The sequence below is a fragment of the Pantherophis guttatus genome, chromosome 2, assembly GCF_059756535.1.
Source record: "Pantherophis guttatus breed Tessera chromosome 2, ASM5975653v1, whole genome shotgun sequence".
NCBI classification, from domain to species: domain Eukaryota; kingdom Metazoa; phylum Chordata; class Lepidosauria; order Squamata; family Colubridae; genus Pantherophis; species Pantherophis guttatus.
The window spans coordinates 180,249,537-180,270,245 of NC_142064.1; the positions used below are offsets into that span (position 1 = coordinate 180,249,537).

The following is a 20,709-nucleotide window of genomic DNA, read 5'->3' on the forward strand; positions in this document are numbered from 1 at the left end:
GTTGGGTTAATCAACCTCTCAGCAAAGCAACATCAGTTAGAAAAATTGCCTCTCCAAAGTATGTTTGTAAAAAAAACACACAACACTGATTTTTTTGTAGAGTTATTGTAAAGTTAAATCATCATTATTCTTTTCCAAGGACAGCATTATTTCTTTCTAACAGAAAGCATTATTTCTTTCTAACAGGATGAGCTTCTATGCTTGTGGAACATATTGTCCGCAGACTGATTCTTCGAATGAAATACAGGAAAAGATTTTGCTAGTCAATGCCCATACACAGAAGTCATATTAAATGTGGTATGGAACTGCTATACAGATGTAAAATAAAATGAACCCATTGTCTTTTATAATATTCAAATCCATTCCGACAAAGAGCTTTGGTTGTTCATTTTTTTATAATTCAGACAAAAACTTTATTTTTTCCTTCAACAATTTCATGCATATAAAAATACAACTTTATCCAAGTTAGGGTCCCCTTTAGTTAAATTGTCTTACTCCAAGATGACTCTGCTTACCCTGGTATATATACAATATATACAATATAAAATTGTAGCTAAAGGTGCAAGCATATTCATATCTCTTACTATATTTTCTCTACTTCCTTTACCATAGAGCCCTGTTCAATTATATACTTTATTTTACAATCAATAAAAGTACATAAAAACAAAGACTATTCTTTATGAATTCTCCAATAAGCATTGTCATTGCTAAGAACTCTGGAAATCAATGTCCATATATCTAAATTGCAACCTGGGTAGTAAAGACTGTTATTTATTTATTTATCTATCTGATTCATGCCCTGCCTTATGTATGTTGCCTCAAGAACTCAAAGCAACATACATAACATATCTCTTCCCATTTTCTCCACAACAATAACTTGCTTAGTAAGGTTTGATTAAGAAAGAGTGACTGGTCCAAAGATTCCTAGTCAGCAACCATTGCTGAGAGCAGACTAGGATCAGGTTTCTCTCATACCAGCTCAGACATAACAATATTCTCTAAGATAGATGAAAAAAGTCAAATGAATGATTTATAATTTTAAGAGAGGATGTATAGATAAGGAAAGGGATTGGAATGAGAGACGGAAAGTAAAATAAAAATATAAAGAGAAGACATGAGGGAGATATTTTAGTAGCTCTGTGCACACTTGGAAATTATTTGGAAATCTTATGCAAATACAGTACTTCTCTGCTATTTATGAAAATAGCCAGACTATTTTCAGGATTCCCAGTGAGCCTGGGGAGAAAATGGTGGCAAGGGGGATATATAGATTTAATAATTACATTAATTTTAAGAGTGGACTTCTTAAGTATGTCTTCCAAATATTTTTGAATCATGCATAGCCCTGGTTTTATTTCCTTAGTTTTTTTTCACTCAAGCAAATTTAAAACTCCCACCTTAAACCAACAGTACACTGGTCCCCAACCTGTCAGTTTGAGCAGATTGGTCTTGTGCCTACGTGTGCACACCAGCCCCTCTCTCGTGTGAGTTGAGCTGCACGCAATGCATGCAGGCTTGCCGCTCACTTCCGAACCAGCCATGGCCCAATATGGGGCACAGCTTGATGGTTGTGATTTAGTCTACTAAGGAGAATCAGTCTGGGAATGACAAAATTTTCCTTCCTACTGAAAAAAGAAACGTTTTTGTTTTCATGTTCCATGAAGATATCTCTTAACTTTACTGAGAAAAGGTATATCCCAATCCTAGATCCCAAAGCATTCCTTTCTTACACAGTTAAAAAAAATCATCTCTGGAAAATCAGTTAAGTACGGGAGAGATGACACTGGAGAAAAACCAAAGAGAAAGGTGGTTTTCTCTATAATTTAGAAGAATTTGCATATATATTTTTGTATATATACTCTTTTATAATTTCTGTGGATTGTATACTTTTGAAAGTTATTTTCATGTCTATGATACTTCTAATAAATAAAATTCTTACAAATGTGCAAAGACACAGCTTATTTTAATAGAGGAAGAGCACATTTTTGATTTCACAAAGCCTCTAGACTCAAATTCCTAATGCTTCCAGATCTTAGTCAAAGAGAAAAATTGTCTAATCCACATTTTTCTTTGCTGCCCTTAAAATCAGCTTTCAATAAGGTTACCAAGAGTATATTCATGTAGGTTTAATGTAGATGGATGGATAAAACATTTTTTAAAATCATTGCTACGTGGTGCAAGAATGCCCATATACATTTTCGATGTACAGCTGGCATCAGTTGCTTTCTACAACTGGAATCTCTATTTAAGGTTTCATGACTTTATCCAGCATAACTTATTGAATTATGTCATCTTTCTGGTTTTAATCATATCATTTCCTTTGTAGTAATGCATGTGACTGAAGACCTGCTGTGGTTATCAAATTATATGTTTCAGAAAAAGACAGAATTGCCTTGCCATTGAGTATTCAATAAAACTCAGTCTTGCCCAATCATACTTGAATTAAGGTTCCCACAGCCTATTGATATTGCTGTGAACTTTTCCATAGAAAGTTTACTCCATATCTACATCAAACAAGGAATAACAATGCTGAGTGGACAGGTTTGGGGTAATTTATCAAGGTAATAGATTCCAGATGAACAGCCATGTTTGAAGCTGACTGGTGAGAAGGAAGAAAGGCATTGTTACCAAATTAGCATGATATTTTAGTGGGGAACAGCTTAATATAAAATGAATGCTCTTTTCATAATGTTCACATCTGAACTTGTCAAAAGTCACTTTTGTTCAATAACGTATAGCACAGTTGTAGAGATATTTTTCAGATATCGAGGCAAGCTTACTTGGCTTCATACAATGTTCCTTGTATTTGTGCTCCTGGGTTTTGATGCTGGTTTTTTTCTTCTACTTTTCCAGCCCTTGTGATCTGTAACCACTTCACTTCTCAATCTTATACTGTCTTTAGGCACACATTATAACAAATGTAACATACACAGGCATAGAACCTACTTTGTTCTGCTTTGTAAAGATCTCTACACTCACTTCAGAAAAACAAGTGTTTGAGATGCAGGATCACGTATAGTATAATTGTTCACTGTGCAGCTCGAACAACACTCATTTCTCTTCAGTGCAATCTTTTCCCTTGTGTTATGTGATTATTGGCGAGCAATAAAAAGGTCTGTAAGGGGTGTGCATAAGCGCACCAACATACCTACCATCCCTGTCCTAATGTCCCTATTTATTTGTATCCATTTCATGTATTCATAATCATGTTTATACTTATATCTGTAATCTTATATATGCTTGACAAAATAAATAAATAAAAAAATAAAATAAAAATAAAAATAAATACGCTGACTGTAAACTGCTTAGAGAGGGCTGTAAAGCACTATATAAGTGCTATTGCTATTCAATGCTGAAATCCATCTATTATCAGTTATCCTACCTTGTAGCCAAATGGGCAAGTACATCGGTAAAAATCCACCGGATCATTGTTGCAAGTCGCATTATTTTTACAGGGAGTAGAAAGGCAAGGGTTACATTTGGACACAATGCTGATGTCAACAGCTCCTGCAATAAAACAAGAATACATCTGAAAAAGTTTGACAACTATTTAAAACATTTTCAAGAGATCGCCTCATATACAAGAATATTACTCAGTCTTTGGTGCATGGTCCATATAAACACATGTATATAAATACATTTTTTTTTAAAAAAAAGAAATATTCTCTTGGAAGTTTAAGTGCTGCTACTATATTATGTATCAGTGACCTTAGTTAGTGCACTTCAAGTACAAACACTGTGCTGGAACAAAGCTAACTTGCAAAAAATATTATCTTAAGAAGGATTCATTTTATCAGGCTATAAAAGCAAAATGAATGAAAGAAAGAAATGTCAGCCCTTTGAGGTAGCCTGGGTCACGAAACACTAGAAACCCCCACACTTTCCCGTTTTAAGAAAATGCTAAGGGTTAAGCTCAAGTGTTACAAAGAATTGCCACATTTCTTTCAAAGCCATCCCTGTACTAGCTTTTGGAGCATTCTGTCAAGATGAAGTTCTGACATGAGATAAAGTTATTTTATCTCACAATGGGGAAATGGGAATGATGTACATCACCTTTTGTTCCTGTAATGACTGAATGACTGAATGTGTAATAGATAAATAAACTAAAAATGAGTCAAGCAGAGAAAATAAATCCCACACATTTCAAACATGACCGCTATTGAACTTGAATGGTAAACTTTATTCACTTTGAATATATTTTTTAAATCCACAATTTTCAGAAAAAAACAATTTTGATGTAAGTTTGATATAAATTTCAGTAAAATTCTGAGTTGAAGATACATGCTTGCCATTCTCCCCCCCCACACAAATCTTTTCTTATGGATCACCTGGATCCTTAATATAATTGTCTTTGACAGGCATATGAGTGGCTCTGTAATGATCAGTGGGGCAGAAAATGGAACATCACAAATACTGGAAAGGAAAGAGAATCCTTTAATATACAGGAAAACAGTAGATTTAAGGGCAATGGAAATGCAAAATTAAAAGAAAGCACTATGTGTATATTGCAGTAATGTTTTTGGAAACAGGGAATTTTTAGGCAGAAGAGAAGTGTGTAGCTTCTGTTTAGTTTCGAGATTATGAAGGCAAATTAGGATTGAATCATGGCCCGCTGTCATCACCAAGTTTTAATTCTTTACCTCTCTTCTTTAACTCTCAAATTTCAATTCTTTGCACTCAAAAGTAAAGCCTTTCTTAGGCCGTGTCCAATGTGTCCATGTTTTTTCCATTAGAAGTAGTAGAAAAGTGGGTTGCAATTGCCGCCTTGCACAATTTTTTTAAAAAGTCTATTTTTCTAGTTCAGATCTCTACTGAAATTTCCTGATGGTCTCCTATCTAAGAGCATAGGGCCAAGAATTATACCTACCTTTGCATTGGAAATGCTGAGTTGGTGTTGTTAGCAAAAGCCTGTCGGTCATGTCATCTGGACTACTACATCGTGCAATGCCGGGCTCTTTGTAGCCTGCCTTTACCCACTCTGAAAGCCAGCGCAGGCTGCAGTCGCAATGTAAAGGATTTGTACCGAGTGCTCTAAATAGGGTTTAAAAAAAAGAAAGGGAAAAAGACATTTGTCCAATTACATGCCTCCTTTCTTTATGCTGGTACAATTAGAAGAAAATTCCTTGATTTATAAATCCAGTTCTTAATACCAGTTGTCGGTCTCTGATATCTGCCAACATCTGCCAGTATTCACAATCCCATTCTTTTTGTACCTATAGTTATGTAAGAATTTCAATGCATAGCCTTACCTTAATGCATGGGAACTAAATAGAGGATCAGGATTAACTAAAAAGGTAATTGAAGTTGGAAGTAGATAGAATAAGGAGACCGGGCACAAGGAGAGAAGATTTTTTTTAGCAATCCTCAATCTAGTTTCACCATTCAGGACAGCTTGGAACAAGATCTAATGTGTAGCTCCAGATAAAATATGGTTAAATTTAATTTGAATGTAAGTAATGTAGAATCCCTATCTATTCCTGTAACTTATCAAGCTTCTCGTCTGAAAATCTCCAGGAAACTCTGGATCTGTATCTCATTTAATTTCTGGTTGGAAGCCATTATACCTTACATAAAAAGCAAATGTTTATTTTCCCTTTGGTGAAAAGACAAATTTGTGTGTGATGGTCTTATTACTGATTACAAAATGCAAGAAGAATGAAAAAAAGACTACCCATCAGAATACACATTAATATTTTCTCAATTTCTGTTTATTTATTCTCCACTCCACAGTCACCCCTCTCTTTGTCTTAGAAAGCATGTTGTATCCAATTCTATAGAGGAGATGCTACTCTTATTATTACATTCTGATTCAATAACTTTCCAAGCAACTTTTAGCTTTCTACAGGTAGTCTTCAAATTACAACGGTTCATTTAGTGACCGTTCAAAGTTACAACAGCACTGAAAAAAGTTACATATGACCTTTCTTCACAGTTATGACCTTTGAAGCATCCCCATGATTAAGTAATCAAAATTCAGCCACTTGACAACTGGTTCATACTTATGACCATTGCTGTGTTCCAACGTCATGTGATCACTTTTTGCAACCTTCTGAGAAGCAAAGTCAATGGGGAAGCCAGATTCACTTAACAAACAGGTTACTAACTTATCAACTGCAGTGATTCACTTAACAACTGTGGCAAGAAAGGTCATAAACTTTGTAAACTGGGACAACATTCACTTAACAAATATCTCACTTAACAACATAAATTTTGGGCTTAATTGTGGTTGTAAATTGAGGACTATCTGTATTACCATTTTATTCTTGCATTTTGTTCTTAGAATATATATTAAGTATTTAATGCATTGCTATTTTTGCAAGCTAAGAGTTTAAATATCCTATTTTGTAGATAATCATAATTTCCCTGCTATGATTATGGAATAAGGAAATCATTCAAATAATTCTGATAATATTAATATCAGAATTATTAAAATATTAACATTTTTAAAGAACAGGTGTTTAATATAACAATTAGAAATAATTTTATTTACAGTATAATATTATATACTTCTACTAAGAAATAAACACCATTGAACAATGGATGTTACTCCCAAAAGAATATGGAAATTTACAACAGGAACTTTTCAGAAGTTTCATTAAATTCAGTAGGGTTTATTCCCAGATAAATGGGTATGGAACTAAAACATTAATACAGTAAGACTTTTTATCAAGCGAATCAATATTATCTCTATGAACTTCTTAAGATTAGTGAGTTTATTCCAGCAGGTGTTGAGAACCATTGCAGAGTAATTTTTACTGTAGTTAACTGGACCTGATAAAACTCAAGATTTATATCAAGTCTCAATCATAGAATTAATTGGGTGACTTTGGCTGGGAGAAATTGAATAACCCGACCTAACTCATAGATTTGTGGTTGTGAGTATAAAATGAGGGATGATCCTTTCTTAAGAATTTTAAAGGAAAGATGGAAAATAATGAAATAAATACTAGGTATTATATTGAATTGATTGGCATATTCAATATGATGATGTTGATGTTCCTCTTTGACTTTTTAGAAAAATTTCTAAACTTTCTAAACAGGTAATGGTTGCAAATTTTTAGACAAGTTGAAATATTTAAGAAATGTCCATTTCAATGGCTTTTGAACATATTTTCTAAGTCCATCTTTCTGTAAAAGTTCTGTTTTAATATAAGGTTTAAGAGTTCAGAAACCCTTGAAGTTCAAGAATAATTTTTTTACGGTAATGGTCTAAAGGTTAAGTGAGACTGCTTTTGACTTTAAGTTTTTACTTAAAGCTTAGAAATTGTTCCTGTGGAGAAGAAAATATTAGTTGGATTTGGCCCCTAGAGAGAAAGTAAGAAAATTATTTACAAAAAGAATGATCAAAAGATAATTCTGGATGTTGACTTTTTCTTTACAGATAACATAAATATGTTTTAGAAAAGGAGTCGATATTAAAAATGATTTACTGAGGACAAAAAGCAGATGGGATACTGATGGATAAAATTATAAACTAAAGTTGTTGATATAAAACCACAGACATGACTGATTAAAGAAGTTTGCCCTAGACAAACTCATGCTGAGAGTTCATGAGTTGAATTACTGGCAAGAGTTCATACATTAAAATTAAATAAGAAGAGCAAAGTTTCCTTAAAGGGACCCACTTTATATCTTGTCTGTATTTTCACACAGAAAAAGATTATTTGGATTGACTCTATATGAATTCATGCTCATGTACACACAACATACAAATCTATACACTTAAGTTATCTCTAGTTTACTATACAAATGTGTTTGAACAGCTGTTTTGGACCAATAAAAATCCAATTGATCAACAATATGTTACACTAATAATTTAGTTTTCAAACATTCCCCAAAATAGGGCAAAGCCTTAAATAAAAAGAGGAATATCAGTACCATCATTTTAATTTCATGTCCTTCCTCCGATTGCTAGCAGCTTTTTTCGATTGGTAGTGTGATTGCATTATCTGCTTTGCTCTTTTACTTGTTTTAAATGTGTAGATTTTAATGTCATTGTTAACCAACAAGAGAATGACATTTATTGGGAGGCAGGGCACACAAAATTTATAATAAATTATGTTTATTTTCTCAGGTCTCCCAAAGATGTCATTGGAAAGAAAAGAAAAAACTAGACCTTTTCCATGGATGTTACATAACACAAAGTAAAATTTTTAAGGTAAGAAAGCAACCTTAAAAATAGTTGAGTAATAAAATAAAATAAATAATTGAAGAGGAAATGGAAATGAGCCATAACACAAAAAATAATGAAGGACAAGCCATTGTTGCTTCAACAACAATCATTCTCGTTAGTTATTGCATGCCTCTTGCCCTTGTTGCAAGTTTTTTTTAATAGAATCCTAAAATGTAATTTAAAATAGGTAAATATTGTTGTTGCTGGCCACTGCACACTATCTAGAGGTTGATAATAACTACAACTTTACAAATATTGTCTACATCCAAAAGCCTTAATCAAAGCACACAATTATTTTGAATCCATAAAATTGTCTAATTTAGTTCAATATTGGCATACACATATTTTTATTGTACTAATTGTAATGGCAGAATGTTAGAAGATGTTGAACAAGTTGAATTCATGTTCATCTAAGTTTGTAAGAGTTGGAGATTTTTCCTGATCAAGAAAATTGACAGCTTTAACATATCTGAAGTTTGGGTAGAATATTATTAATTATATGTCCAGGGCTCAATATTATTACTATATATGGGAATACAATGTAAAGGGTATTTTAAAATCAACTAAAATTTAAAACACACAGATTAGGAAAGATAAGGTAGGATGAAGTTAAGTTTATGGATCACAATCAGTCCTGATCTACCACAAACTTTTAAGGGTTGTAGTCTTTTTCAAACATAAATTAATACATTTGAACCGGGGGCACTTTGCCTATCTGATTGTTTCATCTTGTAGGGTTCCAATTGATGTACTGTAAATATTACATACTACATATTACATACTATTTTCAAACATAAGTAGGTAGTAATAAGATAATAATATTCATTTATAAGGAGATATAATATGTACTTAGCATGTGAATGAAACAATTCTAAATCCATACCTAATTTCAACCCTGATTTGTCAATCTGTTCTGTAAACAATATATGTGATTGCTGTTGGCAGCCAGGATAATTAATGGGCCCAGAATTTATTATTTCAGAAGAAAATATCATACTTTTACATTTACTGTATGCAGTGATGCAGAACGAATGAAGAAGGATGAATGACTGTCAAGTGGCATATTAATGGCTGAGGTTACAGAAACCTTGTGAAAATTGGGGGAAAAAAATCTCATAAGACTACTTCTCTTTTTCCTGGCTTCTTATTGGACAAATTTTTCTTTGCAGAACAGTTTCTTGAAGATCATTTATAGCTGGTAACTGCTATTGTAATAATTATAATGAAAATTATTATATAATCCTCCAAATGGAGCAGCATGTTTATCCAATAGGATTTCCCTCAAAATCCTATTTACAGTAGGTTTGGATGTTACTTTTGCTGATAAGAATAAACTAATCTGTTAAAAACCAAAGAAGAAGATAGACGGGCAAATTGCAGCTACAAAGTCTAGGTACCTTTGGAAAGTAGGCTGAACTGCTACTAGGGAATAGCTACTGGCCTGGTCTCTTTCCATTCCTTTCCTGTCCTGCTACCTGTGTCTCTCATCTTATTTTATTCAGTGCTGTTTTGCTTTGTTCCTTCTTACTAATATTTCCTCTTATTGTATCTCCAGCCTGTATTTTTATTTTTGTAGTTTCTCTAAAAGAAGAGTTAACAGTAGATGTGTGTAGTATTTTTGTGTTCCATACACAGTAGTTTTTGTGTTGAGAAAGAATGGTGGATGTGCTGATTGGATCAATTAATTTTATAAAATAGGGTGTTTTTTTTTTACAGGCTATTATTTTAATCAGTAGTTATAAATTCACCTAGTAGAGAGGTATACATATGTAAACACAAACATATATCAATCACGTTTATTTAAGTGAATGTGAAAAAGTATGTTTATTTTTAGTAGAATTTAAACTAACTGGAAATGATTTTGACTTTAATAATGCCATCAAACATGATCTTTGATAAAGCATTATGATGTTGTTTATTAGTAAGTATCGTACTGCACAAATAACTTATATTTTCATTTTAAAAAATAGATACTATTTAAGCAATGAACACAAGTTTAAAAAAGGATGAAATATTTATAAATTTAAACATGTATTTTCATTCCTTTCCATGATCACTATGGGGTTAAAAGTGAATAGATATAATATAGGCTAACACTAATTCCTTGTTGGGCTTATATTATTTGGAAAACTGTCTCAGAATGCCATTCTTCCCAAAATACCCTGATACAGCAAATGGGAAATATAGGAATCTAAATGGGGTGTGAAGAAACTATAATATAACATGGCTCATAAAGCATAATCGTGATGGTATCTTTCCAGCAACTATATGTCCCTACGTGGCTTTTAACTTGTCCTTTTTTTTCTATTTTCTTTTTTTTCTAGCAATGTCAATTCTATTCTCCTTGGAGTGAAGAAGTGGAAATCAATCCTATTTAAACAGGGAAAAAATATTCTGGAAAGTTAAGAACCAATAATGCTACTACTTGGCAAATTAAGAACCAATAGCATGTGCCTGCTTGATCATTTATCCATATAGGACCATTTTAACCATTTAGGTTAAAATAAGTTTTTCATATTTTGCTGATAATTTGCTTTGGAGTCTAATTTTGAGATAAGTAGACTTAACAAATGATCTATTTTCTCTTTGATGATTAAGGTTTCAAAAGGTAAAGGTTTTTTTCACATTTGCTTGGAAAATACAATTTATCTAAATAAAATACATATAATGATAATTGTGGCATGAGGTAGCTATACAAAACTCACATAGCAATCTCCCATTTGTACAGAGATAATAATGTCTTGAGGATAACAATACTTACAGGTGGGAAAGTGACACAAGATCATTAAAAGACCCTTCAGGGACACTGGATATATCATTGCCATGAAGCGTTCTAGGAAAAGAAAAAGTAATATTATGTTTGAATATAGTTACGATACAAAAAGAGTTTAAGATAGCTTTTAATACCTATTGACTAAATAACTATAAGCAATATAGTTCATGTTCTTCACTATTTTGTCCAAGAAAGATTTTACAAGGAAGCACTGTATCGCATCGTAATGCTACCGAAGTGCTTCTAACACGAGTGCAATGTGATGCAATGAGATGTGATGCAACCGAGGTACTTCTGGGATGAAAGGATTAGCTGGTAATATCACCGTTGCCCAGAACGGCCAACTTGGGGCTCCTTTCATGTCCCTGGAAGGAGCTGGAGTAAAAGACAAGAGCTCACCCCACCCCATGGCAGCACTTGGCTTTCGAACAGAGGCGTGCTAACATCCAATCCAGCATAACCATGAAAGCCACCATGCTCCTATCATTGCATAAAGATGGAAATATAGGAAACGGTAGTATTACAGACTCTTTGCTATTTTTCTTTAATAAGAAAGGGGTAGTGTGTTTATTTATTTATAGCTTTTTAATTTGTGTGCGTGTGCCTTTGAGTCAATGTTAATGGAAATGGTTTGCCATTGCCTTATCCTAGGGATAGTGAGGTCACTGAACTAGTTTCATGCCTAAAGTGGGACTGGAACATACAGATACACCAATTCTATCGTACTACCTTTATCAATAGACCAAAATGGCTCCCTTAATAAAGAGTAGCAGTGACTTTTTCAAAGAAAAAAAAAAGAACATAATTGAATCTGAATAAGCAATTTAGAATAATTAGACAACATGACAACAATTGTCTTGGGAATCATGATTGTGACTCATTCTGGAAACTTATTCAATCCTTGATCTAGACAAGTGGGAAATAGTCATTTTTATTCTTTTGTTTTTTCTGAAACAAATGTATTAGAGAAAATTGTTAGTGACAGCATTTTGCCAATATCTACTATTCCATCTAATAAATACAGTGCTATCAGACGTTACCAAATATACTGAAATTATGTTTTCCAGAATTTCTATTCAGCCAATTATCACCATGCTGAGTAGAATCTGCCCTAATCAACAGTTGGTGCAAAGTCCAGCTTTAGCACCTGAAAATGATAGTAAGAAAAATTATAGTAAAAATTACAAAGCTTGTTGCTTTTTGACCATATCCTTTCCTATGTGCTTATGTGATTTTGGCTCTCTGGAGGAGATTAATTTTTTAAATTTGTATGTATTGTGTCTGTATAACTGCTGGATTCAACAAAAATGGTTCCTGAGGGTTTAGAATATAAACAATAGAATATACTAGCACCTTTCTTACTAATATTGTATTAGCTTCCTAACTGCTGAACTGCAAATATGCTTTGTAATTTTTATGAAATTCTAAAATAAATAGTAAAATCCTTGAAAAGCTGAATTTGGGAACTGAACCTGAACTACTGGAAAGGGAACCAAATCTGCAAAATACTGTCACACACTGAATCACAGAATTTGTGTTCAATAGGGACATAGAAGCAATTTCATCATTATTAATGTATGTATATTTTACATGTGTTTTACATGTATTTTCTGCATGGTGCATGGTTGAAAGAAAAAACCCCAACCTAATCTATGCATGGAAAAAATCACCTTAAAACATGGCGTGTAAAAATACGCTAAGAGGAATTAAGATTTTAAGTTACTGAAACAAGGCATATGTTATGACACTGATTATTATGTTTGGTAGCTAGAGACATATTCTGACTGATAGGATAATTTTCCTATTTAATAGCAATAGGGAAAATTTCCCAGGAAGGAAAGCAATTAGAGAAGGGGCTCATGCATAAAAGAGATCTGTTAACTGCACATCAAACCTAGACAGATTTCAAGCTATGTGTCCTTTCCAAAAAAAGGTGCAAAAACTTGGATAGGCTTTTGCTGATTATTTCTAACTGAAGTTCTCTTGGGAATTCTGATAATAAATAAATGACAGTAACAGATTGCATGCTGTCGCTTGGAAACACTTCCTCCCCCAGGAGAATTGATTTTTAATAACAACGTAGATGACATGTGGCAAGGGTTGTCGCTGACACTAGAATTTTGTAGACCATAATAAATCAAATGAAACTGGAGGCTTCCAAATACACACAGCCCAGAAAGAGAGAGTTTCATTCATGCTTCATTTAACTTTTGCACAGAAATATAAGAGTGGCATGTTATTTTCTCTGAACAAACACCTATTTCAATATATTATTAAGTAGATCTTCTAAAGAAATAGAGGTAGCCAATGTTTTTTTTACATGGATCTTCAGCATTATGTTTTTGCCTATAATGATGAAGTAAACATGGACTTCATCCTAAGTAATGCTTATGATATTGTATAAAAAGTAATTATAAATGAATCACTTGAAAGAATTACATTACATTCAATATTCCCCAAAAGAAACATTTAACAAAATGTCTCCTATAGTCACATTTGATTATAGAAAAAAACAAAAGTTCGAAAAATGGAAGAAGTAAAAAAGAAATGGAAGAGATCAAACTTTTCCCAACGTCTTGCATATGATTAAATTAGCACAGAATCTCAATTAGAATTTTAGCTCGAAGTATGGAATGAATACATTAAATCCAAGAATATGTCAAAGTGATTAATGACCAAGTTACAATGGAAAAGTCTTCCTTCAAAAATATGTCTTAGTCAAATAGGTTAGCCTATATTTTAACAGCAGCCTTTAAAAAAAAGAAGGAATTCCAAAATGAAAAATCATCTTAAGGCATCGAATCACTCACAAAATGTTAACATCTAAATTCACATTTATAGGCTACTTTACATCTTGATACAAATAGAAAAGTGTAAATGACTAGAAATGGCTGCAATACAGAGCATCAGGGGAAAGCACCTACTCCTTAGAAATTTTGCTGTCATTTTTTAAACAGTGAATGAGCAATACTTACAACACTCGGAGAGATTTAAGGCCATTAAATGCATGGACTGGAATACACCGTAACCTGTTGTAGCTTAGGATCCTAGAGGAATAAAAGACCACATCTTATATTACTTTGCAACAAGTAACTGGAGCAGGAGCAGACTGGAATATATTAACATAGAACATTAAATACTTGCTAGTTAATGGAACTTACTTTACAATAAATAATAATTAGAAGTTATGCAGAATCACTGGGTACTTACAGCGTTGATAGCTGTGTCATATTACTGAAGGTGTAATTGGCCAACATGCTGATACTATTGTTGCTCAAGTCACTGAAAAAAATACACATAATATTCATTGATGCAATGAAAACAGAACTTGTCTTAAATTCAGAGCAATACCAAAAGCATAAACAGGTTACTTCAAAGCAAACTATCAACTAAGATTATTCTTGGGGATTATAATTACATATTTTTTTAAAATATTACTTAAGATTCATTGATTACACTAAGGCAAGCAGCTTTCAGGATAATTCATAAAATATAATATAAAAATATATAATAAATATCAAGCCATTTTCCAATCTAGAACCAAACAGGGCATAAAACCAGAAGTAAAAATTGTGAGAAGTACCGGTAGATACTTCACAAACTTTTCTAGGGAAGGCACTAAACAATAGAGATGCTATTTATGCTTGTAAGTAGATGATCGCTGTGGCTCATTTTACAAACTCCTTGTATTTAAAGTAGACTTCTATTAATTAAGTTTGCAATCAATTCCCTCTTGATTATATAAAGACACGAAAAGAATTATATGAAGAAAATGCTGTCTCTTTAACTGGCACACTGACTTGGGCTTGGTAGGGTAATCTCCCAGCTATAAAATAATAAAATGCTTCCATATAAAACATTTTAAATTAATGAGATAAATTAGTATTAAACTCCTATTTAATGACATTCATAAAATAATTTAAAGAATTTTCTTATTTTTTGTAAAATTTAAACCTAAACTGGAATTTAAGATAAAGTTATATATATTTGAATGGGACACAATATTGAACAGTAGAAATAAGCAAGCTCTATCAATGATTGTTTCTACCAAAATTGAGGTGTTATGCTTGCTTTCTACTTATATGTGATAAATAGAAGATTGGTACCAAAAAATAGAACTGTATTCAAAAATCTCAAAGTAGTAATTTACTGATTATCTCTTTTAAAAGTGTGTGCATGTCTTTGTGTCTGTGTGTATACTGCATTCCCATAAAAAAATGTATGTCACAATACAAGCAATGTTTTTGTGTTTCCTCAAACATTGTATGAAGGTATCTGGCAATCAAGCTATAACTGCAATACCCTATGCTGCAACATTTGTGTATTCTTATATTATTGCTGACATGAAATGTTGATATACTTACATTAATGTTAAGTGTCGGAACATAGAAAGTTCCTTTGGCACAGCAGATAAATGGTTTCCTTCCAGGTATCTGAAAATCAGTTATATTTGATAAACTGTTAAGAATATTCATAGCTTTTCTTTGCACAAAGAAAAACAAAACAATCTGAGTTACTACAGCTGACTTCAAACATTTCAGAAAGATTTAATTGCAAACTATAATATGAATTCAATCAATAAAAATGTGTAGGTGGGGGAAAAAAAGTAGACTATACATTTAAGGGTTTGGACTAGGATCTTCCGCCAAAAAAGTTCACAAGGTCCCTTTGGGTCAGTCTCCATAATTGTGCACAACCTATACTGTTGGTGATTCAAATTGCCAGTTTGATAGTAGAATGAATTATTCAATACGTTTCCAAGCTTTATATGGCAGGGCAGGATTAAAGAAGCAAAAACAACATAGATTCTTTAATACTTGGAAACTAATAGGAATTTACCACTCTTATTAATAGTGTGTTAATTAAGAGGGAGTCTTTTTTAAAATATTAAGATGGGTTTTTTCCTTCAGATTTTCCCCTACCTGAACTGTGTTGCTATTTATCAACTAACTCAACTCTTTATTACAATTTAAGACCAGCATAGCTACTTATGAGATAAACTGTCCACTGACTTGCCTGCTATTTCTTCCATTCCCATCCCATGCTTGCCTCAACTTCATACACAGATTCTCCTTCAGCATATATTGCTATAAAGGCTGGATAATCTGTTGGAGATGCTTTGATTTGGAACATGGAGCTGAATCTGATCTCCTTCCTTCCAATTATATGGTTCTTCCTATGGCCTTTGGTTGGAATTGATCGCTAAATAAATTTGTTAGTCATGATTCCTCCCCATCATTTTATTCAGTGAGAATATTAAAGAAGCAAAATGGAGCATTGCAACACAAAAGAAATATAGAAATACATAAATGTGCATGTACGCACACAAACTCTCTCTCTCTCTCTCTCTCTCTCTCTCTCTCTCTCTCTCTCTCTCTCTCTCTCTCTCACACACACACACACACACACACACACACACACACACACGAAAAAGGACAAAACAAAAAGCATCAATTTGAATTCACATTAATATAGTTTTGCATGTGTCAGATTGATGGCATGGTCTGCTGACCATCCTTCTAAATGTAAAGGCTCATAGGAAAATGCTATTGTCCTTTTGTTATGTTCTTTGTTTAAAAGAGCAGACTACGAAGCTCAGCTACATCTTTTACAAAACAATTGGGAGGGAAAAATTCTCACTCCAGTAGTTCTCCCAGAGATCATATTAACAAAGAGACTGGGGAGGGGAAGTCACACATGTCCTTGCTGTAAGGTTGTGCTTAATTAAAGCTACTTAAAAAGAACTCCAAATGCTAATTGACCTCATTAGAATTATTCTTGCCCTCTGACTGCAAATTGCTCAGGCAAGCAATATTTCAATAACACATCAGAAGCTGACTCGGTCTAGCTGCACTAATCCATACAACCATTTACTTTAACTGCTTAGTGAAAACATAAAATGAATATGCAGCATCTGATATAACGGAGGCAGCATTATTTAAGATGTAAATGCTAAGTCAGAGCTTACCCAGGCTGTGTATTCATTCCACAAAATAAATTATCATAAAAGGTTCCCTCAAGGCTTGCGGAGGAAAAGACAATTTACATTTTCATGTGACTATACACCAGATCAACAATGTTGAATCCTCAGCCTCTAACTAACATATTTGAGAAATGCCAAAACATGCACCTAACTATTCAACAGTTAAGCTTGTTCATGTTGATCTACTGCCACTTCAGTCACATTTTAAAATTTGAATATGGCTTCTTTTCCTTTCATTACCACAATTAGTAATTATGGAAGCGAGAAATGATGCTTATGAGCCTCCTGGATTTGGCTCTGTGATAGCATTTCTGAGCCAATGCCCTGATTCGAAAGTTATGATCTAACTGTTAGTTATGCCAGAATGCATACTGGAAAGTACATTAATGCATATCCCATTAAGACCACTATAATTCAGAATTGCATCCAGATATACTTTCCAACATCTCCTAATTTACTGCATGGAATGGAGAATGTTTCATTAAAAGAAAGCACCATAGAAAAGTAAAATATAATATCTTGGGAAGTTAAGAGACTAAAATAACAAAGTTGGAAGGACCTTGGAGGTCTTCTGGTCCAACCCCCTGCTCAGGAAAGAAATCATGTACCATTTCAGACAAATGGTTGTCCAATCTCTTCTTAAAAAGTTCCTGTGTTGGAGCATTCACAATTTCTGGAGGCAAGGTCCCACTGATTAATTCTTCCAACTGTCAGGAAATTTCTCCTTAGTTCTAGGTTGTTTCTCTTCTTGATTAGTTTCCATCCATTGCTTCTTGCCCTGCCTGCCCTGGTGCTTTGGAGAATAACTTAATTTCCACTTTTTTGTGGCAACCCTTAAGATATCGAAACACTGCTATCATGTCACCCCTAGTCCTTCTTTTCATTAAACTAGACATAAATTGGTTATAAATAACAATATAATACAGCCACCAAAATGATTTACTGGAATATCTGTAAAAATTATCATGAGCCAGTAATGAAAAATCAACGGGAACATAGAACTAAAAAAGTAGTTGAGAATGAGCAAGTTAAAATACAATACAAATACAAATGGATAAAGTGTTGGTTTATAACCCACCAGATTTAACTGTGGTTGAGAAGACAAAATTATGGATAAACTGGCTGTGGCACGCTGGATGCCATATCAAAATAATCTTGGATGGCACTTAGAAAATCTGCATAGAGACAAAATTCTCAGTCAACAGCAAAGTTCTCTAATTAAAAAAAGAAGAGGAACTGAAACAAAGAGTAACCGAGCAACCGAGCATCTAGGACAATACAAAAAAACAAAACAAAACAAAAAACCAGAATAATGTTGCCTGTAATGAAACCAGCTACCACAAGTATGTCAGCATTGCAATATTAAAACACCAGCTCAGTACAAGAAACAAACCAACTTATGTATAGCTACAGTTATAACTGAAGATCTTGAATGTAAAATCAAGAAGCAAGAAAAAAAAGTAAAAATGAAATGGAAATTAGGCTGGAAAATAACATCAGCTTGCTAAAATCAGATGCAAACAAGGTAGAACAAATGGAAGAAATGAAGCTGAAAAGCAAGAAGAACAAAGAATATCTGATCAAGAAATATCACCTAGAGACAAGGAAGATCAAGAAAGCAGTGGAATTAATAAAGCAGAATATAACAACTATAGTCAAGAAAATCAAGTGACATACACACTATAGGAAGGATCTCTAGTTTCCAGTCAACAATTGATAAAGAAAAAAAAAACAGTGTATTTCTGGGCACAGCTACGGAAAAATTGTCCCACCTGTCAAATATAAGAATTCAGTTTGGATAAAGGAGGTGGAGACAGAAGCTAAAAAAAAAAAAGCAAGCTAAAATGAAGTAACTTATAGTAACAGTAGAAATGGTGCAGAAAAGAGCAAGAAAGATAAAGAATTGATCACACCAGGTGAAGATGAAGTACCCCATGATTTTTGCTTTAAACATCTGACTGGTTTTCACCCACAATCCCCTGAGCAATTCTTTACCTGGGATTCTCTCTCACTTAATGTCACACAAGTCTTGGGATTATGGCAACAACCAGGACAACCTGGATTGTTGTAATTTAGTGATTTCACATGAAAACATGCTTTATGACTCCATCACTTAGCAAGAACATTCCCTTTCTCAATGACCTTTGTAATTCAAGAATTACTTGTAAAAATTTAATGCAATGATTGGGTGCAACAATTACTTTGCTTACCGCAAAGTAAGCCACAAAGTATATTCATATCATTATCTATTTTCTAAATGAGATGTTACTGCATTATGTGCCGAACACAATGGAGCATTGAATCCTGAAAACCATCATAATTCTGTTGACAAACTAGTCTTGGTGCCAGTAGTCTCTTGGCTTAGGAAGCTGAAGGGTTGGAAGTTATGGAGCCAAATGGAAAGAAATTATAGAAGGAAGTAATCATGTTGTTAAAAATAAACAGTACTTTAAAACATGGAAATAAATTCTGAAGGGAACAAACTACTCTGCAGTATGGATGATAAGCAGCAGTAGTAAAGTATTCCCAGGAATCTATTTTGTGGAAATTATATATTTTTTGTACATATTGAATTGATATTTGGATGGAACGATGAATGTCAGTTGTTCCAGAATCAAGTTTCATAATTAGCTCATTTTTATTCTGTTCTCAGTATCACTCTCTACTTCAGCTGATTATATACTGAGCTATAAAGCCTAGAGTAACAAACTGTGAGAAGATAATATAGTAAGGAATTAGATAATAGAAACTAATGAGAATAAGAAAAATCCTTCATTGCCAGAGGAAAAGATAGGAAGCTGACCTTTCCTGAAAATTTCTGAACTTTTAATGTGAAGAATGTTTTAAAGAGATTACATTTAGAACAGATATGGGAAAATATCAATTTCTAAATAGCGTTAACTGAGGAAAGAGAACTAAATTATTTCTGAATTTTCATTTGCAGCAATATCCTATCTAAAACACTACATTTTGGCCAATTTTATGATTCTTGTAATAGTGGTTGTATGTTTATTAGACTGTGTATAGCCAGCCTCTAGGATTGGCAAGTGAAATAGAATTATGTAGGTAAACAGTGCGAGGAACAGGTGGATGAATAACTTTTTTAAAAATGCAAAACATGTGTTCATCCTTATATAAAACTGACATACAATTGAGCTGTGACTGTTTCATAAAATGAATAAATAGGTTTATTTGGAATAGTTTTCTCCCCAGAAAAGTAGAATGGACATTTTATATCAAATATGGTTTTCTGGACCTTTAATTTCTTTACTCCTCTCCTTTCCGTCACATAGCATACCCTTTTAGTAACTATCTGGCCATCTAGGTAGATTGAATTTTAAAAGAATTAAGACAAGGAAACTAAATTGGGAGTTACAGAGTATATCCTGGTATTTGTACCAAGATTTGAGACTTACTTGCAAAATTTCATAACTAAGATTAAATCAGGAAATTCATCATCATTTCTAAGAGAGAGAGAGAGAGGGAGGGAGGGAGGGAGGGAGGGAGGGAGGGAGGGAGAGAGAGAGAGACAGAGAGAGAGACTGAGACTTTATAATTACCAAGAAAATGATTCTAATTCCATTAGTATCAAAATTCATTGAAGTAGCTTTTTAAATGTTATTTTATTAATGGTCACTGAAAATGTGAACATGCTATTCGGCAGAATGGAGGAACAAGGGATTTCTAAGAAGACATGGGTAAACAAAGCTGTGATTTCCACAGAAGCTGCATAGTGAGCATTAAATTAATTAATATGTGATGCTGTTTGACTCTTAACCT

At 33.3% G+C, this 20,709-nt stretch overlaps 1 protein-coding gene across 1 annotated transcript in view; it reads right to left on the reverse strand.

Moving 5' to 3' along the window:
* Positions 1–20,709, reverse strand: part of SLIT3 (slit guidance ligand 3) — a 490,388-nt gene that overhangs the window by 76,747 nt on the left and 392,932 nt on the right. The window contains exons 21-26 of the mRNA XM_034406116.3: positions 15,311–15,379; positions 14,157–14,228; positions 13,922–13,993; positions 10,935–11,006; positions 4,868–5,031; positions 3,383–3,507 (exon numbers count right to left, since the gene is read on the reverse strand). Of these exons, the coding sequence (XP_034262007.2) occupies positions 3,383–3,507; positions 4,868–5,031; positions 10,935–11,006; positions 13,922–13,993; positions 14,157–14,228; positions 15,311–15,379 (574 nt within the window). The remainder of the gene's footprint in view (positions 1–3,382; positions 3,508–4,867; positions 5,032–10,934; positions 11,007–13,921; positions 13,994–14,156; positions 14,229–15,310; positions 15,380–20,709) is intronic.